Genomic DNA, 27,561 nt, shown 5'->3' on the forward strand with positions numbered 1-27,561 from the left:
TGTGGATGGTAATCCCCGGAGGAGGAAACTGAAGGGGTACTGATATTGATAAGTTCTTGACTTTGCCCAAGGCGTAGACGATTCCGTAGAATCTGAGGGACTGAGGATAATTTGTCCCTGGACCATGACATTTGCTCGTGAGCGCCAGATTCTGGTTAGGTCTTTCAGTTTGGCTTTCATCAAGATGTTTGTCACTGATGCAAACTGGAGTGAACCCAGAATCCTTTCCTGGGTTCTCCTTGAAGCAAGTTTATGACTTAGAAATTGCTTTACTGACTTCGCTATTTCCTTCCTCTTGGCTGATGGAATCGACAGAGTATGGGAGGATAGATTCCATTGAATGCCCAGCCACTGAAAGTTTGACTCCGGAGTGAGTCTTGATTGGTCCTGTTTATCTTGAAGCCTAGATATTCCAGGAACCGGATTGCTTTCAGTGTTGCTTTGTGACATTCCTCGACTGTTGGAGCCCAAATTAGCCAATCGTCGAGATACGCTACTACCATAATCCCTTGCGATCTTAGTTGTTGGACTACTACTTCGCCAACTTCGTGAACACCCTGGGTGCTACGTTGAGACCGAAGGGAACTACCTTGAAGGAGAATGCCTGATCTCCTATCTTGAAGCCCAGGTACGGGCGGAAGTGTCTTGCAATAGGGATATGATAGTACGCGTCTGTAAGATCGATAGAGGTGGTGACGGCCCCACGGGGAAGTAAGGTCCGCACTGCGAGATGGTGAGCATCTTGAACTTGTCGCAGCGAATGGCCAAGTTTAAGCGGGACAAGTCTAAGATTACCCTTCTTTTTTGTGAGCCTTCTTTGGAAACGCTGAACAAGCGCCCTTGAAACGTTTAATCTGTTGACTCTCGCTATTGCTCCTGTTCTGAAGGAGGTCCTCCGCAATACTCTGTCAATTCCTTGGATGGAAGTTGACGGAAAGGTCTGGATGGAGGCGGATTCGCCAGCCAACTCCAACCCAGGCCTTTCGACACAATGCTTTGTGCCCATTTGCTGAATCCCCACCGGTGACGGAAGAGAAACAGCCTCCCTCCTATCTGAAAGTCCTCATTGATGTTGGTAGCCTCCACGGCCTCCCCGCCCCCCCTGAAGTGTTTTCCTCTATGTTGAGGGATCCTCCCGATCCTCTCTGACGAAAGGATCGCTTACCTCTGCCTCCCTTTCCCGAGCGATCATATTTCTGAAACGCCTGGCCTCGAACACTTGGTTGAAGGCTGGGGGCAGACCGCGTAAGAGGTGGAAGGTTGAGGCTGGGGGGAAATCACATAAATAGGCTGTGGATTGGGCCTTGGAGGTAGAGGTTGGGCTGCCTGCAACCAAACGGAAAAACCGCCGAAACAGGCTGGGCAAAACGTTGCTTTTTTTCTTCTGGTAAGGCTGGAAACGTTGGGTTTCTTTTGAGCCTTACCCCTGACAGCTTGATCCTGGCGTCTCTTTGCTGTGAGACCCCAGCGATCCTTAAGGCTTTGGTTTAGTCTCGTAGCCTCTGCCTGGACCTCCTTTACCATTGCATCTGGGAAGAGGTCTGCTCCCCCAGAGGTTTGATGAAAGCAAACTTATTTGTTCATAAGCCGAATAGTTGCTTCTTGGAGGACATGCTTCCGACAGTTTGTTCTAGCTGTGGCGAACTCGAACATGTCAGACTGCACCGTTTGAGTCAGTGACTTGGTGATTAGCTTGAACAGTGGCTCAGAACCATAAGAAATGGTAGCCACCTCAGTCATGGCCATGGTGTTGATAGACCTGGCCAGCCTAGACTTGGCATCAAATTCTGCCTGAATGAGGCTATCTGGGAGTCTAGGCAGCTTCTCACCAAACTGCTCCATAGCACAGTCTGGTTTGAGTTTGCCCGCAGAAAAAAGTGTTGGGCAGGTCTTCCCACAAATCTTCCGGTAGAGGGAAGTAGTAAAGAAAAAAGGAGGATGTTTAGGGGTCCGCTTCCTTTAGCTGCGGTAACGAGTCCCCCTTTTGGGCCGCTGGGGAATAGTAAACGTAGCAATCTTTTTGTAAGGAAAGGAAGCGGAGTACCCTCTTCCATTGTGAAGATTGTAAATGGACTCTTAAACGGTTGTATTTTCGTATTTGAACAGTCCATGTCCTCTAAGCACCTGAGCCATTCTCTTTGAGCCTGGTCACGTGAATAGAGGACTGTCTCTTTCGGAACCTTATCATCTCGCGTCATGGCAGCGGCGGTAAGCTGGCGTAGCCGATGAACGGCGGCTGGAGATCTTCCGGGAAGAACTCGAAGTCTTCAATCCTTCGAGTTCCGCACTACCGGGATTAGAAATAAGCCCGTCTTGGAAGGGGGCGTAAGACGCCACTCTCCAAGGATTGTTCATACTGAACGGAGGCAGAGAGTCATATGGTGGCAACTGAGCTACCCCTAGCGCCGAAAGGTGGGGGAGTAGCTAGCGGAGCGGTGGCTAGTCCGGCGATAATATTGTCCTGGGAGTTGATCCTATCAGACAACCGAGAGAACATCTGTTCCATACTGTTCTTGAGAGACCCCACCAGATCCCCCATGTGTTGCAACAGGCCAGCATTGGGATCCAAAGCCGGAGCTGCTGCGGAGGTGGAGGTAACTCTGAACAGAACCAGAGGAAAAGTGGGGAAACGGTTGACTCCGCTGGAGTGTGTGATCTCTCCTTGGAGGATCTACTCCTTGAGGATTTGGAGCCGGACCCAGACGCTCTAGACCTCTCTGCTCCGGGGTCGTAGCCGGAGACTTGCGAGATGTAGACGCCGACGACGTCTTTTTGACGACGACGACGTCTTACTCAAGGTTTTAACCGCCGTTTGACCTTTGACCTTAGGTCTAACAGAAGCATCAGGAGAAGTGTAAAGCTCAGTACCTGTAAAGCTCAGTACCTGTAAAGCCTTGGAAGGAAGGAGGAGAATTTGCAGGGGTAGAAGATCCAGTGGCGCCCAAGGGAAGCCCTTGAGCGTCCAACGTACTCACCTCGACCAACAGGTCGTCCACACCTACCATCGGCTCAATGTTTAAATCCAGTGTCGCGACTTCCGACGAGATGTCCTGGCCTGGATCCGTCAACGAGGCGGCGAGCTGCTGCTGAATTAGAGCGATAGTCGGGGCCGCCTCTGCTGGGTCGACGAATAGGCCCGTTGACTTGCCGCCCGGGGAAGATCAGGACCGCCAACCTCTTCTCGAGTATGTAGGGCTGACCTTGGCGGCGTTCTTGCCCAAAACCGCCGACCCAGGCCCGCAGGGTTGCCAGTGCGGTGTCTCTAACAGCCGGAGCCTGGAAGAGAGGGTATTTGTTAGTTTTAAGATTAAACTTAAAATTAAAACTTAAGTATAAGGTGAACTTAAACTATAGAGGATGCGAGATCCCATATAAAACAAGCTTAAGTTTACGATAAGAGGTTAGATTAAACTTAAGAACTATAACCTTGTAGGGATTGGCTAACGGAGTTGGAAATACTTACCCCAGTCTAAGAGCTGGCTCACCAGATCATAGCAAATCGTACAGGTCTCGTGAAACCAGACTTGAAGGTTCCCGTGCGGAGTCGCGCATGGAGCATGGGACCGGCAGAACTTCATGCCCACAGGGGTCCTGGAGCATGCGTTGGCATCCCGGATGCTCACAGTTGGTTGGTGGTCTGTAAAAGTGGAAAAGATACATGAGCATCCTAAAGAATCACTTACAGGCTAAAGGTTAAAAGAACTCCCGTTGCATGCCGGAGTGCGAAAAAATTTTGGGCATAACCCCTCCCTTATTGCCTGAATAGGCTATAACTCCGGAGAGATCCGGTGTGAGCATGCAATGGGGGGGAAGGTTAAGGTAGCTTAAGATAAACTTAAATTAGTTTAAATTAGAAACTAATTCTTAAACCTATAGATATCGAACGTACCGGACTAAGTCCGTGCGTGGCGGAGTGTGTCGCGATCTCAGCGCGACGGAGTGGTTAGTCGAGACCAACTGTATGCCGCAGTCCACCCCACGGGGTGAACTAGCACCTTTCCACGTGGATGCCGGAGCTCCGGTAGAAAAGGAGCCCCAGTAAGGTGGGAAAGGGCGAGAGGGCAAACAGACTCGCGCTAGCAACGGAGCGACGGAGTAGCGACGGAGGGGGAAAGGCACAGTCCCCCCCCCTAGCCATCCGGCCGTACCGAGAAGCTGGAGAGGTCGAGTCCAGTCTGGGTCTGTCCCGTCCCCCTACTCCCTCCGCCTGGGGGGAGAGGGAGGCAGGCCCGGGTATGCGGAGCGAGCGTGGGCAGAACTAAAACCCTCCCCCCGACTCTATGGAAGAGCGGGAGGAGGGAAAGATGACTGGACAGGCGTCTGGCTGCTCCGTGGATCACGTAGTGACCACGGAGAGCGGTAACAAAGATACAATGAAACAATAAAGCCTAGTATACACAACCGACTGATCAGAGAGATGCTATAGGGAAGCAACCGAACTGAAGAGCGGTAGCACATGGGACCCATGGGCCATAACCTAGGCTAGGTGAAGCAGACGCCTACACTAACGTAAACATAATACATAAATAAACAAATCACTTGTAAAGAAAGAAAAACAAAATAGTAGGAGAAAAAATCCAGGAGTGTACGACTAACCCGAAAGAAAGTCTACCACTCAAAGCTAGCCGGGGCCGATACTAAGAGCCGTGGCTAGGGTCTGGATGGAAGATGCCTACGTAAGGTGAAAGGACATGCTGCATGACATAACCGCGTAGGCTGTACCCTTAATATAAATAGGATAACTAATAATAGCGGTAATAAAGTAAGGGAAGGTTCTGGGTATGGGAGACCAAGAACGAACCGCCACGAGGCAGAAACCATGCTGCCATGCTTCCGACCTAGAGCTCGTATTTATACCTAAAAAACGGCAAATACTGGACTCAAGGACGGAAAAACCAAATAGCAATAAACACTGAGTACTTAACTTAGCTGCTGCAATGGCTGTACGCTCCATGACGAATAAAATCCAGTAAAAAAGGGCACAAAAACACAGAGCAAAAAAGGGCACGTGTATACGCTGTGCGCTAACTGAAAAGGATAGCCACCAGAGGCGCAGCAGTCGGCAGCATGGGATGTAGTAGTAGTAGTTGCTGCCCACTCTGTGGGTCGGCTCCCCTCTTGTGGGGATTTTTGTAGTGGGAGATTTCTATTGGCAAACAAGCGGTTCGTGGTAGTGGTCTCACTCGCCATAGTGTTCATACCGACACCCTCTTGGAGGAGGGTGAGCGAGTCAGTTGTACTGACCTTTTCTTTATTTATTTATTCTCTGGTATGTTGTTAGTACATTTACCTTAGAAATAATGGATTAAAGGATATTTCGCGCAGCGACACGAACTGAGCCCAGAAATCATACTATTGTACCTATCCCTGTCCTGGAGAGGTATTTTACTGTAATCAAAACTGTTTTGCAAGGACTTACTCATGAAAAAGGATATTACTCGTCTCTGGAATTGGGAATCTTGTGTAATCAATTATTGTGTTGAAGTTTTCTATTCGTTCTTTGTAGCCAGAATCATGAGCTGCCAGGTGGCAATTGACCACACAAACAGAGCAGCCATATATAGAAAATCTAACAGAAGCTGCACCTTTGTTTCCCTGAATGAAAAAAAAGAGAATATATTAGGAAATTCCCTATGGCAAAATATTAAGCTATCACAATCTTGGAAGAAAGCTGATATATATTATGCCATTTCTTTCCTACACTGTCTGTAACACCAAGATCAATCACAATATTTTCCTACAAAAGTAAATACTTTAAAGGCTAATATAAAATTCAGACATAAACATACCCAGAGCCCTCCAAACCCTGTTCTCGTAACTGTAGTGTGGATGTCTCGAACATGATGGAGATGTTGTCGTTTTATAAAAACATTTGTTACAATACCCTGTAAGCGTTCTCCAACAACCTCACATAATCATGGAGGCCCAATGGTTTCCCGCAAAGCACTCGTCCAAGGTTCTTCAAAAAGGGTGTCCATGACTACATTTTGTGGCTGTGATTTAACTTCTTGCAACCTGCAGAAGCAAAAGTAAATTGTACTAATAACTGATAATAAAGTGTGATTAATATTCAATAAGAATATATTCAGGTGTTAGAGGTTCAGATCCACAGACAGATAGATAAAGAGGTAGACATAGATATGTGAGTAGACAGAAAAGGATAATACCATAGATAATACCATGGGGTGTGGAGTGGCTAATGATTACTCTTAAGGATCACTAGACACTACATAGTGAAATAGTTTGACAATAATTAGGACTGGAGAACTTCACAAGTTAATATGAACATGATTACAGTAATTTGGATAAATAGAATCTATACAATTTGGGGCTACACCTCCATAAGCACCAAGATTGAATAGAAGATTCTTAATGTCTTTTGCACAAAACAATGATCAACCATTTTTTAGCATGATTGCTTGAAATTAAAGATACATATCTTAATGCAAACAAGCACTTGCCAAATGTATGATAAAAATTGTGCAGGCTCACACTACGACTTCCATAGTGAGAGGAGTTGGCTGTTACCTTTCACGTGTAGTTGCCGGAATAAAGCAATAAAAATATTACAATGATAATTCGGTTTTCTTAAGAAGGACCTTTTTATGAGCAATAACAAAAGCACCTAATAAATAAAGATGACTTTCAAGATTATTATTAATAAAGTAATTATAAAAAAAATCAAGATTTAAATACACTCTACTGTGCTTCAAAAGGAAAAAAACACTAGCTCAAAAAGATTGATAAAAACACTGCAACTATATTAGTTTACACAATAATAATAAAATACAAGGCACTACATAATTTCATTAAAAAAATTAGTCAACTTACCCAATTATATATATCTGGCAGAAGATCATCCGTGGTTCTCTTTATCACAGGATCATTGGGAATGCCAAGGAGGTTGTGGAGGCCTTGCTCTGGCCAACCAGTTTGCACATTCCACGTGATACAAAATATGCTGCAAAATTAACAACATAAATTATAACTGAACCACATTATACTATCACAATCAGCAGTACTGCAACAGTGCCATAACTAAGCAAAAGAATCTTTATTACTGTAAAAAAAAAAAATACAACTGCCATAAAAAAACAAGCTGTAGCACATGACAGGTTACATATCACAATGGACTTTTTTCCACAAAAAAAAAAAATGACATACAAAAATTATATTATTTGAATAGTATTTTATGACTTAGAATAATGATGAATAATATTTACTGAAAGATTTTGAGATTTGTGAAAGTCGTGAAGACCAAAGTCACTTGAATATAAAAAGAATGTTCCCATTTCTAAGGCATAAAAGGGCCACAAGAAAGTAATTACTATACAGGTAATAAATTAGTAAGCCTAAGGAATTTTAATGTGCTCTGTATCTATGCAAAAAAGAGACCTAGTACGTATATTGTTGGGTAACTGGCTTTCTCAAACACCTGAAAGGCAGACTGTCATCTCAAAATAGCCTCCTTGAGTCATCTGGAATGCAAACAGAAGACCAGAATTTCCAGTTGTTCTAAAACAAACCTGTCAATTTGTTCTTGTCTAAACCTGCAGTCAGCAGCTTATGTACACATGCCAAAAAACAAAAATACTCAACAGCTAGCTAGGTAAGCATCATCCATAAACAGTAGTAGCTCTAATAGTGAAGAGTCATTCGGCATGTGTCTACCAAGCAAGCAAGACCTGCAGTTTTAGCAACCAGAAATATGACTTTTTATAATAAAATAGTTTTACATATACTTACCTACCTGACTTTTATAATTAAATAAAGTTTTATATATACTTACCAAGTAAATACATAGCTATTAGTTTCATTTATTCACAGCAGTTTGGATTTAAATTTCGTGGTAGCGACACCAAATTTCTGTGATCTGTGTAGGTGAAACATATCTCGCCCCCTAGTGAGAGGGTTAGGAACGACTCAACAGACAATGCATATTCATTACGTTTATGTTCATGTCCATCAGAGGGGAGGAGGGAGGGCTTCGATCATGTAATCACTTGGTAAGTACATATACATAAAATTTTATTTTATGATTATAAAAATTTCATTTTCGTATAAGTAACTTTCCATGTAAATAATACAGCTGATTCCCACATTGTCAGGAGATGGGATAATGGACTATTCTACTCTAAAGCATCAAGTCATGTAATGAATTAGAAATAGAAAGTTGCTAGCACTGAAAAACAATGCTTGTCGTTCCTTGTTACTCAAGAAAACCTGCAGTAGAAACTGCCTCTGGTTGGTGCTCAACTTAACCTGTAGTGGCAAGGCAGTAAAGCTGAGGGCTGCCTCTACTTAAGGGGGAGCTTTGTAGCAGAGGAGTACTCCGAATGCTACCAAGCATCAGTGAAAGTTATGCAGCCACAAAAAATATCCAATAGCTAGCAAACTTTCAAGAGCCCTTGCCCTGGGCACAGTACCAGATAAAAACAACCAGATCATGTTGTCACCTACACTGAAGTAAAACCACAACCCATCCACTAAAAGTGTCTGGCGCTCTGGGTACATTGTACCCTCTCCCGGCTCCCTAAACTTTAAAATTTCACTACAAGGTGAAGGTCCGGACAATAGGAGAGAATCTTATGCTCCCTTCCATGATACCATGCCAGTAACTAAAATTTGCAAGGTAGTACTGCCAAAATTTTAAACACTTAAAAACTCTCTCAAAATCACGAGAAACAAAGAACGATCATACTACCTGTAGGTTGAATGTCAAATGAATGTTAGAGATATATAGTGCTTGAAAGCTAATGAGGTAGAGACTGTTCTAACGTCTAAGCTTTTGCTAAGAGGAGGCAAATGCTTCTCCTAAATCTGAGTGTCTCAGCTGATAAAGTCCATTAGGGTAAAGGCCAAACTGGTCTAGGATTCTAGTTATCTAGGAAAATACCAGACTATCCAGCCAAGCAGAGAGCACTCTATTCCTCCTCAGTGCTGGAGAGTGCTTTAGGCTCCCAGGGATGAGCTGGCACCAGGCTGTAGTTGTCATCAGGAATTCTAATCAGAAGAAGAGACTAGATTTTGCTAAACAATATACGTAGTTCCTAGATGGCTTTCAAACCTGAACATTCAGACAGAATGGAAAAGCTATTCTCCTCAGAGCTAGTGAGCGCTATTGGGTGCTCAGAGCAAGAGCCGGTGTCATAGCAAAAGCTAATGCTGGGCTGTTGTTGGTGCCAGAAAAGCAGGGTGCCAGACTAGCCATGAGATCCAGTGAAGCTGGTGTCCCTGGAAGACACGGATGTCTGTAAAACTCTTAAGGGAGAAAGGAAGGATCCAGGTCTTGTGCCAGTACCTGTCCTTGACTAAAATCCCAGGGAAGACAAGTAAATTATCTCCTTTTCCAAGCTTGGGCTTGTCAGGAACTTTAAAGGAAAATATGATAGGGATGCTACCAAACTTCATAGTTCAATATTTCATAAAGGTGTACGTAATTGCAAAAGGGACACGGATGTCTCGCAGAGGAGGCATAGGGGTCGAGAAACTAGCTTCAGAAAGTCGATCACCAGGCCTCGAAGACGACAAGAGAAGATTCACTAATATGACTTGCAATGGTCTCTGCAATTTATATAGATATACCTCCCGATTGATCTTCCTCCGTACAGTCTGGAGTCAGTCTGGTGAAAATCAGACAACCTCAGTAGATCTCTTGAAGCGAGGGTTACCAGAAAAGACAAGGTGGACGAGGATCCTGTAGGATCCACCCACAAACGAGCAAGTTCAGGGAGCATGGTACTAACGGCAAGAAAAATCACAAATTTTTGAAAGTAGTAAATTTTATTTCTAACTATACAAACCTGAGGTCCTTTACAATACAAATTACTTAAGGCATAGACTGGACATGGCCATTGAAATCTTTAAACAAGGCAGTTCGGTAGTTAAACTACCGGTCCGGTCCAGGTGACAGGCTTAGGGGTGGCATGAGGTGGGCAGTTATTGTAAGGACTTCAGGTTTGTATAGTTAGGAAAAATACAATTTATACTCTTTTTCCTTCCTGAATGGGAATATTGTTGCATTATCATAAGTGGTGATTGTAATTATTTTAGTTTCTACACATTTATGTTTACATTCCAAAGGGTTTAAAGTTAGTTGACGTTAATGGCCGTCAATGTTGCGATGGCTAAAGTAGGTTGAGCAAATCTAGTTGAATCCCCAAGAGCGTTTTCTATGATGTTAAGAGGAGCCCGAAAACTTCGAGCAGCTGAGCACTGGCTTACATAATGGCTTTCACACTTTTGATTACTTTGATGTTGACATGGATCGATTGCTTGTTGCGGTTTATAAAGCTAAAGTCATTAAAAAGAAATCTTTATCAATGTTAAAGTAACCTGTCAGCTCAAAGATTTTCTGGCTATGCTTCCATTACAAGCAGTTCATAGTTAGCCTACATGCCTGCGTTAATTTGCCACGAGGCTGAAAGATCTCCCAACATATCAGCATTTTTTGCATGATATAAAACTTTAATTGCATGTGTAATAGATATTGAGTTGTTTCGTGAATGAAACCGATTTCAAAAGTACAGACTAGTACGTATATCAACGAGCGCAAAAATGACTGAAGCCTGTGGTTGAAGTTTTCCATGTCTTTTTACAATTTTTGAATGTTATGGCAACTGTCAAATGAAATGAAGAGTAGGGTATGAAAAAAAATTTCTTAGGGAATTAACTTAAATTGGATACTACTATGGTACTTTCAAATTTTATCTAGAATAGTGCATCATCACAATTTTGGCTGCCAAATCACCCTGTTTTCCCAGGTACATCACATGTCCATCACCAATACTATAATTCCCCCTCTCTCTCTCTCTTTTTCCCACCACTTCTAAAACATACTTTAAAAATATGTATCATCACTTCAATCTACCGAAAGAAATATAATGAAATTAGTATAATTATAAATAGGCCTATTCTTTCACACTAGCAGATTTTCCTCTCTCTCCTCTCCTTCTCTACTCTCTCTCTCTCTCGTCCTTCTCTCTCTCTATCTCTCCTCTCTCTCTCTCTCTCTTCTCTCTCTCTCTTCTCTCTCTCCTTCTCTCTCTCTCCACTTCTGAAACATATTTGAAAAAATATCATCACCCAATCTCTCAAAGTACAGTACGTATTCCCCTGTATTCGCGGGGATGCATACCAGACCCCCCGCAAATAGCTAGAATCTGTGAATAGTTGAAACCCATATTTAAAACACTTAAAAACTGCCTATTTTATTAGTTGAAACTAAAGAAAAACCCACTGAAAATGTTTAAACCTGTGGTTTTTTATTAGTTTTACCACAAAAAGTGTATTTTATTATGAAATTTAAAAAGAAAACAGGAATTTGTGGATATTTCTAATACAAAAATACCAAAAATATGCAAATTTCCCATGAATAATGGTAGATATGGTCCATAGAGAAATCCATGAATAAGCGAGTCCATGAATGCCGAGAATGAAACGTGAATACCGGGGTCCACTCTATATAAACATTTAATGAATAAGTACTCTATAGATACGTAGACATATGCTCTCTCTCTCTCTCTCTCTCTCTCTCTCTCTCTCTCTCATCATAATATTGTATTCATTACTTTATTGTTCCGCACGATTTCCACTGGTATTGCCGAAATTTTACAATATTTTCTCTCCATTATTTAAGATCCGTTTCCATTTACGCCTGAATTTTTGTCATTTTATTGTCAAAATCACTTAAAAGTAAGGTTTCACAGTAGGTTTTAAAGAAGAACTATTGATATTTTACTCTGAACTGATGTTACCTAACAAACATTAACAAATAATATAGAGCCTGTTACTACATTCAAGTATAGTAAATGATCATAGGACTTCTACTGAATCTTTATGGGTTAAAGTTACTGGAAATCTATAAAATAACAAACACGATGATTTCGAAGTTCTGCCCCCTTTCTAGAGTTGCCAGGTGTGGCATTATTGAGCAATATGTGTCCGAAGATTTAAGAGAACTGAATATTCCTAAATGATGATACAAACCCTTGACAACGGTCGGGTCCTTGATGTTTGTCCTCGTCCCGTAATCCTGGGTCTTGCGTGTTTTTTTTCCTGTCGGCGTCGTGTTCCTTTAGGCCCGTTTGTTGGTCTCCTTTTACGAAAGGAATTACTTAAGGCATAGCCTGGTTCGGTGGTTAACTAAAGGTCCAGTTGTTGGTAGTCCCTCTGACCAGACTTGAACATTCCAATTTGCTTTTGGCTGTCAATGTTGATAGACTTATTCTTCACCGCTTTCTACCCGACTGTTATTGCCGATTTCTTTTTCAACCCCAGTGGGATTTTCCTTTTTCTTGCGTGATGTATTGCTGTGATAGTATGTTTGTGAAAATTAGATGCAATGCAAACCCATGAATTGCAACAGCTGTTGTCCTCTGCCCCTCAGCCGGCACTTCCCCAGAGGTATATGGGTAAGAAGGTGTGGCAAGATCTGCGCCTTGGTAGAAATTGATCCTCATGCCCTCTGCTGGTCTGTGCCGCAGTGGGGGAAGTTTGCTGCAAGGAGGAAATATATTAGGAAGACTAAATCGGTGGCAGGAGGTAATATGCCTCCCACCACGCCTGTGCTAGCTAACCTCTCCTCTTCCACCTCTCTCTTGGCACCGTCCCATACTTTTTTTTGTGTCACTTCGGGGGAACTTCTTCTTCTTCTTCCCTTTCCGATGAGTCGACGAAGAGGGAAGGGGAGGTGGAGGGCTGTGGTTGCAGACCTGGGGAATGCTCCTTTAGGGCCCTCCCCTTGTTTCAAAGGTACACTTTCTTTGGAGCGATGGGGGACACCACCTATTAACCCGACTTTTTTAGATTCCGCAGGTGAGGTGTCAGGCTTAGGTCAAGTGTGGACATCACTGGAACTGGTTGGCACTCTTCAGTCAAGAGTTGCTGGCACACCTGAATAGAGGTGCCAACAGCATGACTCGTGCAGTCCTCACCTCCACCACTAATACGGTGACGTTCCCCAGCTACTATGCTCCTCCTTACCTAGCATGGTCACACCACCCAACCAATGTGTCCCCAACCATGATGATAGGGACTAGGCCCCATATGCTGACATACCAAGTCCCAGCTCCTGTGACTGCAGTGGCTCTCCCTCCTGGATTTGGGGTGGCACCACTACCTGTTCCAAGGGTTACTGCTCCTCTGACTCCTCTGGTGGTGACAGAGGTAACCCTGCCTGCTGTTCCAGCTGTAGTACCTCCTCTTCTCCTGTACCTGCTCCTGTCCCAGCTCCTGGACCTGCTGAGTTGTCTGCCACCCCTTTGGGGACCTCTGACAACTTTCCTACTGAAGCTGTCAAAAGGAAGGTGAAGAAGAAGAGATTGAAGAGGGTGTCGTTATCTTGATCTTTGTCATCTGCCACCTCCTTACCTGGCCCTTCAAAGGCTTCATGGCCTAAGACGGGAAAGGTAGCTTCTCCGCCTCCAAAAAAGTCTTGCCTCAAGACTTCTGAGGGTCTGCATCCTACTTCTGGGAAGGAAGCAGTTGGCTCTCTGGCTGGCTCTCCCACTTCTTCGGAAGTGGGAGCCAAGACTCTTCCCCCAGGGACTAGGTTTTCAGTGTGGCAGGATCACAAGCCAAAAACCAATGAACTCTCTAAAAACCACTTTTACTCACAACACACTTGACACACTCAGAGTGAGGAGCTGTGCTGTCTGCTTTATACGGCTGTCGTAACACAACACAAAAACAACCCAACAAAAGACCACTGCACAAACAATCACTAACAACATAAACAAACAATACTATGACAAGCCAATACAACCACCTACAACACCAAGGAACCACAACTCCAACAACTCACCTACAACACAACAGAAGAAACTCACCAGCTTAACTTCCAACACACAAGCACAACAACTTCAACAATACAGGCACAACAACTCTTAAACATACAATACCAACAATATTTCAAACAACAATTAAAAAACACACAATATAACTGACCATCAATGCCTTCAATACTGACTCCACTGACTACGTTTATTGACTGACTCCCGACAACTCTGCTCATAAACTGACTCTCCGATTGACATGGCAACTGCACCAGCAGACAACAAGAACTCCACAACAAGCAATTCAATCGCTAACTATCTATCCAACAATTACAAACACCCTCTCTCTCTCTCTCTCTCTCTCTCTCTCTCTCTCTCTCTCTCTCTCTCTCTCTCTTTTTTCAGAAAAAAACAAAAACACAAACACACTACACGATCTTAACAGCGACAACCCCCCCCCCTCTCTCTCTCTCTCTCTCTCTCTCTCTCTCTCTCTCTCTCTCTCTCTCTCTCTCTCTCTCTCTCTCCACACTAAATTGCCTTTTGCAACAATCTCGTTTGAGGCCCCTCATACACTCTCAGTCGCATCGCCATTTGCTTCTTCCAAACCACTTTCTTCCAGAGTTACATTATCTCCCTCGCTACTGTCCTCCAAAATCCCATTCACTATCTCTTCAACCCCTTCTAACTCTTGCCCACATATCTCTCGTAACTCTGCCACCAAATCACTCACCTCATTACACTCGTGCCAAACTCCCAAAGAGACTCATTCATACTGCAACCATGTCCTTACTACTCGATTCCCTTCCTGCTGAAATCTCACTAGACCCTGACAATTCAAACCCACACACACTATAAGTATCATTCCTTCCCTCAAAATCATCTGTATTACATGCCTTATCCAACATTTTCACCCTAACGCCAACCCCTCTATCATGCAGTCCTCGCTTTTCCTTTTCATTCTCTTTCTTTACCTTCTTCCACTCTCTTCCATACTCAACCAACACTAACTGCCAATCTCCAAGAACCATTTGTTCACTGGCACTCGGCTCATACTATTCACTTTCACCCACTCACTCATCCGCACACTAGACGACCCACCCCACTGAATCCCCTTAACACCTAATTTCCCGAATTCCCAGTCTGATTCCTCCTCTTTCGCCTGTGCACACTCGCTACATGACCTCTCACCAACCACCCGGTCCGCCTACCATTGTATGTAATTGGGTCTGTGATGCACCAGGCACTAGTAGAAGTGAAGATGATGCTGAGGAAGAATGCTGAAGAAGTCGTGTTGGGCTTGTCTCCAGGGTTCTACAACCAGGTCTTTCTAGTAGTAGAGAAGGCTTTTGAGGGGATGGAGATGGTCAGAGACCCATCTCCCGAACCAATTCTTTCACCAGACTGGATCCAAGATGGAGACAACACGATCAGCGCTTGTCTCTATCAGGAATAACAACCTCATGCTTACGGTGGACTTGAAGTACCGGTATTTCCAAATACCCATCCACAAGTCCTCCTGACAGTATACTTTGCTTCATCCTCAGAGAGATGGTCTAATAATTCATGGCACTGATTCGGGCTCTTGACCACTCCCCAAATGTTCATGAGTGTTCAACCTGGTCTCCACTTGGACACATTCACATGGGATACGTCTATTGAGGTATCTCAACGATTGGCTGGTGCTACAGGACAGAGATTGACTCCTCAAGTTTTGCCAGGATCTGGGGATCCTGATAAATCCTGAGAAGTCTGACCTCAAGCCCAAACAGAAGACATTGTACTTAGGCATGCTGATAGACACAGTAGCAGCAAGAGTCTTCCCCTCAGACTCTCGTATCAGCAGGTTCAGAGAAGCAGCACGACATTTTGTGTCTCGACAGGAACAGCCTGCTTGGCTTTGGCAGGTCGTGATAGGTTACCGGTCATCCTTGGAGAAGCTGGTCCCTCATGGGCAGCTTCACCTTTGGTCTCTTTACTGGAGACTGAGGGAATACTGGTCACAGTCCCGCAACCCTCAGTCTTTTCTCGTCAGGAGGTGAGAGAAGACTTGGACTGGTGGCTTGACGACAGGAACCTTGTAATAGGAGTGGACTTTTCCTCTTCCCCCCGGACATGCTTCTGTTCTCAGATGCATCAAGCTAGGGGTGGGGTGGGGCGCACACCTGGAGGAGTTCCTGACTGCAGGGGTGTGGGGACCTTCACTACAAGCACCTTCACATTAACGTCCTGGAACTCAAGGCAGCCTCCTGACCCTCCATGAGTTTTGGAACGTGTGATGGGACACTGTGGTTTTGATGAATGACAATACCACAGTAGTGGCATATGTCAACAAGCAAGGGGTACTCGCCTCCCTCGAGCTTCATCAGTTGACAATGCAAGGGCACAAGTGGCCAGTAGCACACTCGGTAGAGCTGTCAGCCAGGTACATTCCAGGCAAGAGGAATGTAATGGCAGACAAGCTCAGCTGCCAGGATCAGGTGGTAGGAACCTAGTGGTCCCTTCACCAAGATGTGGCAAGAAAGGGGGTTCAGCCTATGGGGGCATCCAGTCAGGGACTCGTTCGCCACCTGATTTAACAGGAAGCTTAGAGACCATTAGCTCTATTGTTTCCTGACCCATAGGCCACTGCAAAGGATGCGTTCCAACACGCGTGGGACAACCTCAAAGTTTACACCTTTCCCATGTTCTGCCTGATTCGAGCAGTTATCGGCAGGGCACTGATCACTCTGAATCTAAGGATGATTCTTTGGTGGCACCCAAATGACCTCAGGCCGTTTGGTATCCCATTATTTTAGTTATTGATTTATTTTTATTTATCTAGTTTTATTCATTTATTTTTTTATTTTTTATTTATTTATTTATTTGATTATTTATTTATTTATTTATTTATTTATTTATTTATTTATGTATTTATTTTTTATTTACTTAATTTACTTTATTTTATTTATTTATTTCTATTTTTCTCGCTCTCCGCTCCAAGGCACCGAGAGATTCCCCGTGGCAGAACCTGCTGTGCCAACCACACGTCAAACAGTACCACCAGGCAGTGTTGTCCAATGTCTTTACAGCTGGAGGTTATCCATCATCTCTTGTGAGCTGGAGGCTTTTCTCGCCAAGCAAACCACCCTAGATGGCAAGATACCTCAGACAGCCCTCTGCAGTGGTATACAGTGGTCCCCCGTATTCGCGGGGGATGCGTACCACACCCCCCATGAATAGTTAGAACCCACGAAATAGGGGGACCTTGACATAAGACAAACCCATAGTGGTCCTTCGCTTTCTCTTAAGGGTGACACAACCTTCCCTTATAAGAAAACCCAGAAGACTGACGATAATCTTACAGTTCTTAAACTCCAATCAGAAGTCAGTGGTGGGATTCCCTTCCTCACTCTTATAACCAGGAAGGAAATCTCAGGTAAGTTGAACTCCAGTTTGGTTCACTGGAGATCATTCAGATTCCACCCACCAATCAGTGAGTCTTCCCATTGTGAAGAACCGCAGGTTTGTATATCGTGTAGGACCAAATCACAATTTTTGAAAGTATGTAGTAGATAACACTAGCGTGGACTCAATGATACCTGCATGTAGAACTGTACTTTGAGGAAAATCTGAAAAGTTATTAGAGGCTTAAAAATTTCTATAGCCGTAATAATCTGGGCACTTTAAGTTTATGCTAAATGTACAGAGATGGCCGTCGAGCATAAAAATGAAAAAGGGTAATGACTAGCGCTCAGACAAAAGTGCCAGGCATCAGGGGTTGGCAATGGGAAGTGGTGCCATGAGCTCGTGAGGGGTCCAGGTAAGCCTCTCATCTAGCTTGGTTCTACAAAGCTCAATTCTGTACTGCAAAGTGCTGTGAGAAGAAGTTTTAACCACTGACATGAAGGTGAGAACAGCAACTGTCAAGTAAACCTTCAGATGATTCAGGTACCAAGAAAGTTATCGCCTTGAAAATGTGGACTGCTATACTATTAGTGACACACTTGTGCAGGGGCCACTAATCTTCCGTATTGTTCGAAAAAATATGTGGACTACCAAAGCAAGTACTACCAACTCCACTAAGAAGAAACAAAACAAGAAAAATCTCATCCTGAAGCTCTTAGCTGAAGCTACTCGACTTTCAGTTTGGATATCAAAGTCCAGTAAATAACCAGCAAAAAATTAACAACTGCTGCCGACATTCAATGTTATCACCAGAAGTCACAGAAACAGAATATGTATTGTCTGTTGAGTCATTCCTAACCTTCTAGCTAGGGGGCGAGACTGGTGTCATCAACACAGAATGCCAGTGTCGCTACCACAAAATTTGAATCTAAACTGCTGCAAATAAATGCAACTAATAGCTATGTATTTACATTAGTCATTGTTTTCCTTCACAGGCTGTGTATGCTGTCAGTGCCTTGTTGCTGTCTTACTGTCTGGTAATTGTAAATTCTTTGAACCTATTTACCTTTATACTACAGATTTATGTACTCCACTGCTGATTATTCAGTGTATCAGCTTAATCTTTTCTTGAATTACAATTTGCTTTGGAATATCTTTAGCTTTGATCCTTTTTGGTAGAGTGCATAGTCTAATTTTAAGTTAAACGTTAAAGGTAATATACTTCAAGCCAGTTCACATCAAAAGGAAGTTGTGTAGTATAAAGTTCAGTACCTTTGTTTCACTTTTCTGATGTATTTTTATTGTTTTCATTGTTAATGTTTTGTTATAATTTCTGTACATATCAGTATAATATAATTTTCTACATAACCAGTATTACATACTGGTTATGGTTATATTTAATATAATCATGAATGTCATTATCATCATCATCACTATTTTTTATATTCTATCATAGTTAATATACTTCAGTACTTTTTCAAGTATATTTCCCGAGATAAGTGTACGTGTATTGTTGAAAGAACAGATTAGAAGACTCAGCTTCAGGTATCACTGCTCTCATATCATGGAATAAAAAGGAGTTAACCCTTAATGGACAGATACCTTCATAAGAGTAGCGATAACAGGTTTTGAGCGGTCAGTGGGACAGATTCACTCCTAGCGAGCAACAATACTAGGCACCATACAGTTTGGCTAGATCAAGTGGCAGAGAGTTTCCATTACTTTAATGGGCTATCAATGACTCCTGGCAACTGAACTCTCTGGGCATCTCAAGAGGTTAGTTGTGTTCTGGACTTCAAGGGGGAATGTTTTGCCCATCTTTCTTCCACAACATCTTTGTATTTACTGTTTGCTCATTAATACACCCAGGGATTGCTGTTGGTTTGTAGTTCTTATCTTTTATGATAGTATGTCAGCTATTATTGTCATATTAGCAAACAAAGAAATATTATAAAAAAACATGTATGCCTCAAAAATCCTGTCAATATTTTACAACGAATATACAGGCCAGTCCCTGGTTATCGGCGGACACGGTTACAGACAGTCCCCGCGTTACGACGGGGGTTCCGTTCTTGAGACGCGTTGTAACCCGAAAATCGTCGTAAGCCTGAACATCATGAAAAAATCCAAAGGAAACATTACTTTTAATGCTTTAGGTGCATTCAAAATTGTGTATGTTATCTATACATTATACTATGTACTATTGACAAGAAAATTGAAGACAGAGTTTCCTTAAATCTTCGGATACATATTGCTCAATAAAATGAAACTTGACAACTCTAGAAAGGGGGCAGAGCTTCAAAATCATTGTTTGTTGCTTTCTAGATTTCCAGTAACTTTAAGCCATAAAGATTCTGAAGAAGTCCTAGCATCATTCATATTTAAATGCAGGAACAGCCTCTATATTATTCATTAATGTTGGTTTGGTAACGTCAGTTTCAGAGTAGAATATCGATCATCCTTCTTTAAAACCTACCATGAACCCTTTCTCATAAGGGATGTTATGATACAAAAATGACAAAAAATTCATGTGTAATTGGAAACAGATCTAAAATAATGAGAAAAAATAGTTTTAAAATTTGGGCAATAACCAGTAGAAATTGTGAGGAATAATGCAGTAGTGAATGCAATAATATTACTGAGAGAGAGAGAGAGAGAGAGAGATGGAGAGAGGAGAGAGAGAGAGACGAGAGAGAGAAGAGGGGGGGAGAGAGATAGAGCAGAGAGAGAGAGAGAGTCTGCTTATGTGAAAGCATTTGCCTATTCACAGTGGGGCCCCGTATTCGTGTTCTCCGGATTCTCCGATTTCTCTCGGGAACGTTTCTCCGCATTATTCGCGGGAAATTTGCGCATTTGCTGTATTTTTCTATGAGAAATATCCACAAATTCCTGGTTTTTTTTATCAATTTCATCATAAAATTGCATTGCCCTTTTTGTGATACAACTATTAAAAACCAAAACCGTATGAAAATTTTTAGTGGTTTTTCTTGAGTTTTAACTAACAAAATAGGCTGTTTTTAGCGTGTTTATAGGGGTTCTAAACATTTGCGGGTTCTACCTATTCCATGGGGGGGTCCTGGTATTGGGTATCCTTCCGCGATACGGGTGGGGGGACCACTGTATAGCTACGTACTTAATTCATCATATTTTCTTTGGGAGATTGTTATAATATACTATTTTTAGAGTATGTTTTAGAAGTGGAGAGAGAGAGAGAGAGAGAGGAGAGAGAGAGAGAGAGAGAGAGAGAGAGAGAGAGAGAGAGAGAGAGAGAATTATAGTATTGGTGATGGACTTGTGATGGGGAAAGGCAGAAGAAAGAGCAGTGAGTCGTGCACAGATACCTAATATAGCTGCCAAGATCGTGCTGCACTATGCTAGATAAAATTTGAAAGACCAATGGCATTCAAGTTAATTCTCTAAGAAATTCATACCCTAATTTTGATTTCATCGACAGTTGCTACAACATTCAAAGATTGTAAAAAGACATGGAAAATTTCAACCACAGGCTACGGTCATTCTTGCTCTCTTGATATAGTATGTACTTTTGAAAATTGGTTTTTCAACTTCATCCACACATCATTCAAAAAAAAACAAAAAAAAAAAAACAAAAACGTTTTAAGTAAAAATATATTACTAAAAATAACTCAACATCTACTGCACAGACAATTAAAGTTTTAAATTGTGCAAAAAATGCTGATGTCTTTGGGAAATCTTTCACCCTCTTACTGCTTGTAATGGGAGCATAGCCAGAAAATCTTTGAGCTGACAGGCTACTTAATCTTGATAAAGATTTTCTTTTTAATGATGAGGAGATTTGTAAAAAGCAGCTAGCCATTCGATCCATGTCAACTTCAAAGTAATCAAAGTGTGAAAGCCATTATGTAAGCCATAACCAGTGACTTGTTGTGCTCTCCAGCTCAAAGCTCTAGGGCCACTCCTCCTCACATCATAAAACACGCTCTTGCGGATTAAACTATAGTCCATTCACTAAGGTAGATTCTTGTGCCTACGAGACTTTGTTTGGTGGCCTCTGATTGGCTGGTACTGGGAGGCAGGCCGCTCGCTCAGTCTTATTATTTTCGTCTGTGGCTTAGAAAACTAGCAATATGTTTATATTTCTTCAATAATCTCACGCTTTGCTCAAGATAGGAAAGTTTTGGTCGTACCAAAAGATTTGGCATTATTTGTGCAATAAGATAAAACACAAAGGAATTACAACAAGTAAAAGTGAAAAGAGAAGTTTTTGATTCTTTATACCTGTTTTTATTTATCATAGGATTTTACATCATTAACACGATGAAGATGAAATAAAACTTGTGTTTTCATACAATACAATCACCCTGAATACGCTGGTGACCTTAGATTTTTAGATGCAAGTAATATGTGAAGAGAAAATTAGGAATGTGGCTTATTATGTTCCATCTGTACTTGACTCAGCCTGAAAGGAAGTCAATCTTCCTTAATTCTTTGTTGTTTATTACTTCACTGAGATTATTATTTCATAGCACTCAAATAAGTCTGATATCTCTTTTGTTTGAAAATATATTCATATAATAAAATTAAATACAATATTCTGAAACAACCTGATTAAAGCTTAGGCTGAATTGAAGAGTGCAAAGTCTGTTCACAGAGTTCAACTTCTTTGCAGAACTGAATTTCCCGATTCCCGCCTAGATCTCGGCTAATGTTACCAGATGCATCCATCTGATTATTATCATTTTCCTTATCAGATATGTCCAAACATACTGTATGATATTGGATTGAAAATGTTCAGCAGTCATAATGGGAATTCTTTGTATTTAATTACAGAAAATGTAATGATATAACATGGTAAATATTGTCGAAACTGCAACCTCCAATAATGAGCAAAATATCATTAAAAAAAACGGTGAGAAGCAATAGCAGCTGCTATCTGGTTAAAGATGCACACTTAATAACTTAACAACACTCCAGGTGCTGGGTGTCCCTCATGCAAGGCCAGCCAAGAGAACTTTCGTCTTCACCTATTCCTTCTATGGTGGGTCTCTGAGTTCTGATAACACATATAAGCTCATGTAAACTAATGAGTTTTTTTGTTAAACAAAATTTATGATGCTCTGTATAAAAAACAAAAGGAAAAGTACTACAGTATACTTTGAAATTCTGAGATTAAAACAACAATTTGATGTAATTTTTGAACAAATTCTCAGTGCATTGCACATACCTTAATGTCTCCATTGCAGATACTACTACTTGCAGGCAGCCTACCAGTGTTAGGAAAGCCCTAATCTGTAAAAGTTTGTAAAACTATATTTTTACTGAAGTCCCCATGGGACACAAGTAATTTTCCATCCATCACTGTCTTACAGACCTGGGATGGCATATGTGGTCAAAATAATCCATGAAAACAAGGAATCAAAAGTTTAAAGCAAATATTTTAAATGAAATACACACATATATAGTAAATCTCCTGTAAAACATATCAGCAGTGGAAAAAAATATATAGTTTTGTACATGAACTTTCCTGTCAGATATATACTTAGCTATACGTCTCTGACGTCACGACAGAATTCAAAACTCGCGGCACACGCGACAGGTAGGTCAGGTGATCTACCTTACCCGCCGCTGGGTGGCGGCTGTAAGAACCAATCTCCCTTTCCAGCCAGAATTTTTCTGTCGCCGGTGACGACTACACCTGTGGTTGTTACCCCCTCCTGACAGCTTTATTCAATTCTCGTTGCCGTGGATTTATTTGGACTGACTTTCGGTGAAGTACCTGATCTTGTTGCTTGGCATACGCATTTGTGGATTGTTTTTGGATATTGATTTGGATTTTTCTTTGATTTCGAGATGTCTGAGTTAGAGGTTAAGAATCTTCTATGTTTAGGGTGTGCTCTATGGATGAATGCAAGGTGAGACTACCGAAAGCTACGGTAGATCCTCACACAGTTTGCTTTAAATGTAGAGGGAAAGAATGTTCTTTTGTTAACCCGTGTAATGAGTGCGAGAAGTTGGATGAGGGTGAATGGAAGGCTCTTTCTTCCTACTTGAGGAAGTTAGAGAAAGACAGGGTGAGAAAGGCTTCGTCTAGGAGTTCTAGTAAGTCTCGTATAGTCTCGTATTAGCGAGGTAGAAGAAAATCCTGTTGTAGCATTAGAACCTTCTCCAGTTTCAGCTCCTGCGCCCTGCATCGAACCTAAGGATACGACTAACGCAAGTGGCAACCATGAGAGCCACGATCCTTAGCATGGAAAAGAAGATTCGTTCGTTGCAAGGTAAGAGTAGTGAAGGTGAATTGTGCAGTGACCCCAGTGCAGTGGAGGGTGCGTCTGATCGGCTCCTTAATGCTTCCAGGCCTAGACCTCTTCCAGACTCCCAGTCCCAGTGGAGGAGGAAAGTCAACAGCCGCAGGAAGGTTAGGGAGAACTCCCACCGATCAGGGCGTCCCCTCGGTAGATCTGATGCTCGTACCCAGGCTGCCCTTGTGCGCGCGAAGAAGGAGGTATTGCGCCAATGCTTCTCTTCTTCTTCCTCACCTTCGCCTAGAAGAGGATGGAGCGCTTCGGATTCTTCGCGACCGCTGAAGAGAGCCTGGAAGGCTCCTGGCGCCTTTCCTTCCAGCCCGGAAGTTTTTCCAGAAGAGCCGGAAGTAGAGATCAAGAAACCCAGGAGGGAGCAGGAGTTCTCGCCTCATAGTAGGCTTCGAGCCTCTTCTCCGGTGAGGATTTTGCAAGATCTCCAGCTCGAATTCTTGCTGGACTGCAAGCGCAGATTTCGGCGCTGGCGGGCTCCTTGGCAGGAGGAATGCGTCGGAAAGACGTCTCTCTCCCTGTCAAGAAGTCTAGGATTCCTTCGCCTGTGTTACCGTCTCAGTCAGAGTCGGTTCTCTCTCCTGTATCAGCGGATGGAAGGAGGCGCTTCTCCTCGGCAGGCGCTTGTCGTCTTCCAGGCGTCAATCGCCCAAGAAGCTTTCTCCTGGTGACTACATCTCTCCAGTAGGAAGGGATCTAGCGCCTAGTAGGCGTTCGTCTAAAGACAGGCGTACAGCCTCGTCTTCTCGCTCATTTCCGAAGATCCTTCATTCTCCGGATAAGAGAGCCTACTCTTTGATGGATTCGTCAAGAGACAGGATCTCGCCTTTTGTTAGGCGGCCTTGAGCCTAGTAGGCGCTACTCAAGTAGACGCTCTCCCGCTCCCAAGCGTGGTGCGGAGGATAGGCGCTTTTTCTCCTGATAGGCGGCGGCTCTCCTTTTAGCCGCTCTGTTCAGGACAGGCGTGTAGAGCCGGAAAGATATGTCTCTTCTGGGAGACTACCTTTTGAAGAGACACACAAGTCTGGATCGAAGTTTGTGGAGCATGGAGTTAGACGCCGGTCTCCTAGTAGGCGACCTTCTCCAGGGCTTCGCTCTCCTGTAAGTAGGCGCCAAGAGCCTAGTAGGCGTTCGCCTCATGGTAGGCGCAGCTCGCCTGGCAGCCGCTCTCCTTTGAACAAGGCGGATGGATCCTGAGAAGCGCCTTGACATAGTAGGCCTCTCCTCTCCTAGCAGGCACTCCCCTTTGGAAGCCCGGAATTCTAGGAGTAGGATTAAGGAGCAAAGAGCACGCACTCATCAGAGTAGGAAGGACTCATTCGAGAGAAGCTCTCCAGAAACTTTGGCTTCCCCTGATAGCGCCAGTCTGCTACTAGACACTCTCTGGACAGGCGCACTTCTTTAGAGAAGACTAACTGCCCCCTCGTAAAGAAGCGGAGGTTCTTCAGTGGATGAAGTTGAACCTTCAGAAGAGGATTTGGTGAAGGACTCGTCAGTTTCGTCCTATAAGATCCTTACAGATCTCCTTCTTCAAGAGTTTGGAGACTCCCTTACTCCCGTCGCTCCTCCGTCTCCTCTCTCTTTATTCTCGACTTAATCGAGACGAAAGTTTCCTCTTGTGTGAGGATGAAGCCAACCATCTCAATGAAGAAGGCTTTGAGAGGTTTTGGTGATTGGCTGCTTTCTAAGGAAGAGAAAGGGAAGACTGTGTTTTTTTTCTTTCCCTCCTTCCAAGCTTACGGGCAGACTGGGATTTTGGTACGAGTCTGGAGAACCCCTATGGCCTGGGTCTTCCTTCATCGGCGGATGCGGACTTCTCTTCTCTGGTAGATGCAGCACGACGCTCGGCTCTTTTGTCTGCTAAGACTACCTGGGCTATGAACGAGCTTGACCTCCTGCTGAAGGGAATGTTTAGAGTCTTGGAAGTCTTCAACTTCCTTGACTGGTCTTTGGGGGTCTTGGCTAAGAAGACTCAGAACCCGGATGCTATTTCGCCAGAAGATCTCAACAGTGTTCTAACGTGCATTGATAAAGCAGTTAGAGATGGATCGAGCGAAATAGCCTCCCTGTTTGGAGCAGGGATCCTTAAGAAGAGATCAGTCTTCTGCTCTTTTCTGACGAAAAGTCTGTTTCGCATGCCCAAAGAGCCTCTCTCCTGTATTCGCAGCTCTCGCCTCTCGCTATTTCCGAAGAAGATAATACAGGACATCTCAGGATCTATCTCTGCGAAGGCGACTCAGGACATGCTCGCGCAGTCGGCACGGAAGCCTAGGACCTCCTCCAGACGAAGACGAAGAAAAAGGAGACTCCAGCTAGACAGGGTAGCCCTTTCGAGGGGGGCCCTTCCTTCTAGAGCCTCTACCTCGAGAGGGTAATAGACCTTTCAAGAGAGGTAGATCCTTCTCACGCTCTGTCAGAGCTAAGAAGTAGGGATGTAGTCCTCCAAACACCAGTAGGGTGCCAGACTTCTAAGATTCTCGGAAGCCTGGCAAAGAGAGGAAGGACAACTGGTCCCTCTCGATTATCCGGAAAGGATATCTGATTCCCTTTACGGAAAGACCACCGTTGACAACGACTCCGAGGGAGTTGGTGGCCAGGTACAGGGATCCCATCATGAGCCTTGCTTTAACACAAGCAGTGGAACAAATGTTCGAGAAAGAGGCTATAGAGCTAGTGAGCGACCCTTGCTCAGCGGCTTTTACAACCGCCTTTTTCTAGTTCCAAAAGCCTCAGGAGGATGGAGACCGGTTCTGGATGTAAGCGCCCTGAATTTTTTCTTTTGTAAAAGAAAAGAGGAAGTTCGCCATGGAGACGACATCCTCAGTGTTGGCGGCCCTTCGGCCAGGGGACGGGGACTGGATGGTGTCCCTAGATCTTCAGGACGCTTACTTCCATGTGCCTATCCATCCTTCTTCAAGGAAATACCTCAGGTTCATGATGGGAGGAAGGATATTCCAGTTCAGGGCTTTGTGCTTCGGCCTTTCAACAGCCCCTCAGGTCTTCACAAGCCTAATGAAAAATGTAGCAAGATGGCTACATTTGGAGGGAGTCAGAGTCTCCCTTTACTTGGACGACTGGCTAATCAGAGCCAAGTCGCAGAAAAGATGTTTGGAGGACCTACAAAAGACCCTTTTCATGGCAAGTTCTCTGGGACTTTTGGTGAACTTTCAAAAGTCTCAGTTGATCCCCAGTCAAGATCGTATCTATCTGGGGCATTCGGATGGTTTCTCTGGATTTTCGGGCTTTTCCGTCTCCAGAACGGATAGCCCGAGGGTCAGAGAAAGTCAAAGCCTTCCTAGAGAAAGAAGTATGCACAGCGAGGGAGTGGATGAGTTCGTTGGGGACACTCTCTTCGTTGGAGCAATTCCTTTCTCTAGGAAGGTTGCACCTCAGACCTCTCCAGTTCTTTCTACATCGAAACTGGAGGTGTCGTTCGCAAAACCTAGAGTTCTCCTTCGAGATCTCAAGGAAATCAAGAAGGACCTCTTGGTGGGCCAACCCTCTCAGGTTTGCAGAAGGGATGTCCCTTCACATTCCGAACCCCAACCAAGTGTTGTATTCCGACGCCTCGGAAACAGGTTGGGGAGCAACGCTCGGCTCAAGAGAAGTGTCAGGCACCTGGAAGAAGGAACAGGTGACCTGGCACATCAACAAGAAGGAGCTGATGGCGGTTTGGCTAGCTTTGAAAGCTTTCGAGCCCCACGTCCTAGCTTCAGCATACGATCAACTCGGACAACACCACGGCCCTGGCTTACATCAGAAGCAGGGGGGGGGACTCACTCTTTCTCCCTGTACGAGACAGCAAAAGAACTTCTGCTTTGGGCAGAGCAAAGGAAGATTTGTCTCCTTACCAGGTTCGTACAGGGAGAAAAGAACGTCAGAGCAGACCTCCTAAGCAGGAAAGATCAAGTCCTGCCTGCAGAGTGGACTCTTCACGAGGATGTTTGCCAGGACCTGTGAAGCTGTGGAAGCTTTGGGGGCAAGCCTCATATAGACCTCTTCGCCACAGCCAAGAATGCGAGGATAGCCAACTACTGCTCTCCGATATCGGACCCGAGGGCAGTGTCGATAGACGCGTTTCTACTAGATTGGAAGGGTCTAGACATGTA

At 43.7% G+C, this 27,561-nt stretch overlaps 1 protein-coding gene and 1 long non-coding RNA gene across 2 annotated transcripts in view; both read right to left on the bottom strand.

Annotated features, from left to right (window-relative positions):
• LOC135209960 (phosphatidylinositol 4,5-bisphosphate 5-phosphatase A-like) overlaps window positions 1-6,182 on the bottom strand; it is a 77,192-nt gene extending 71,010 nt beyond the window's left edge. Inside the window, 3 exon segments of the mRNA XM_064242686.1 lie at window positions 5,420-5,595; window positions 5,790-5,906; window positions 6,168-6,182. Coding sequence (XP_064098756.1) covers window positions 5,420-5,595; window positions 5,790-5,906; window positions 6,168-6,182 — 308 coding nt within the window.
• Window positions 6,183-6,836: 654 nt separating this feature from the next.
• The window catches only part of LOC135210529 (uncharacterized), a 45,945-nt gene continuing 25,220 nt past the window's right edge, over window positions 6,837-27,561 (bottom strand). Inside the window, exons 2-3 of the long non-coding RNA XR_010313529.1 lie at window positions 22,366-22,430; window positions 6,837-6,961 (exon numbers count right to left, since the gene is read on the bottom strand). This is a non-coding gene — a long non-coding RNA (uncharacterized LOC135210529). The remainder of the gene's footprint in view (window positions 6,962-22,365; window positions 22,431-27,561) is intronic.

The sequence above is a fragment of the Macrobrachium nipponense genome, chromosome 39, assembly GCF_015104395.2.
Source record: "Macrobrachium nipponense isolate FS-2020 chromosome 39, ASM1510439v2, whole genome shotgun sequence".
NCBI classification, from domain to species: Eukaryota; Metazoa; Arthropoda; class Malacostraca; order Decapoda; family Palaemonidae; genus Macrobrachium; species Macrobrachium nipponense.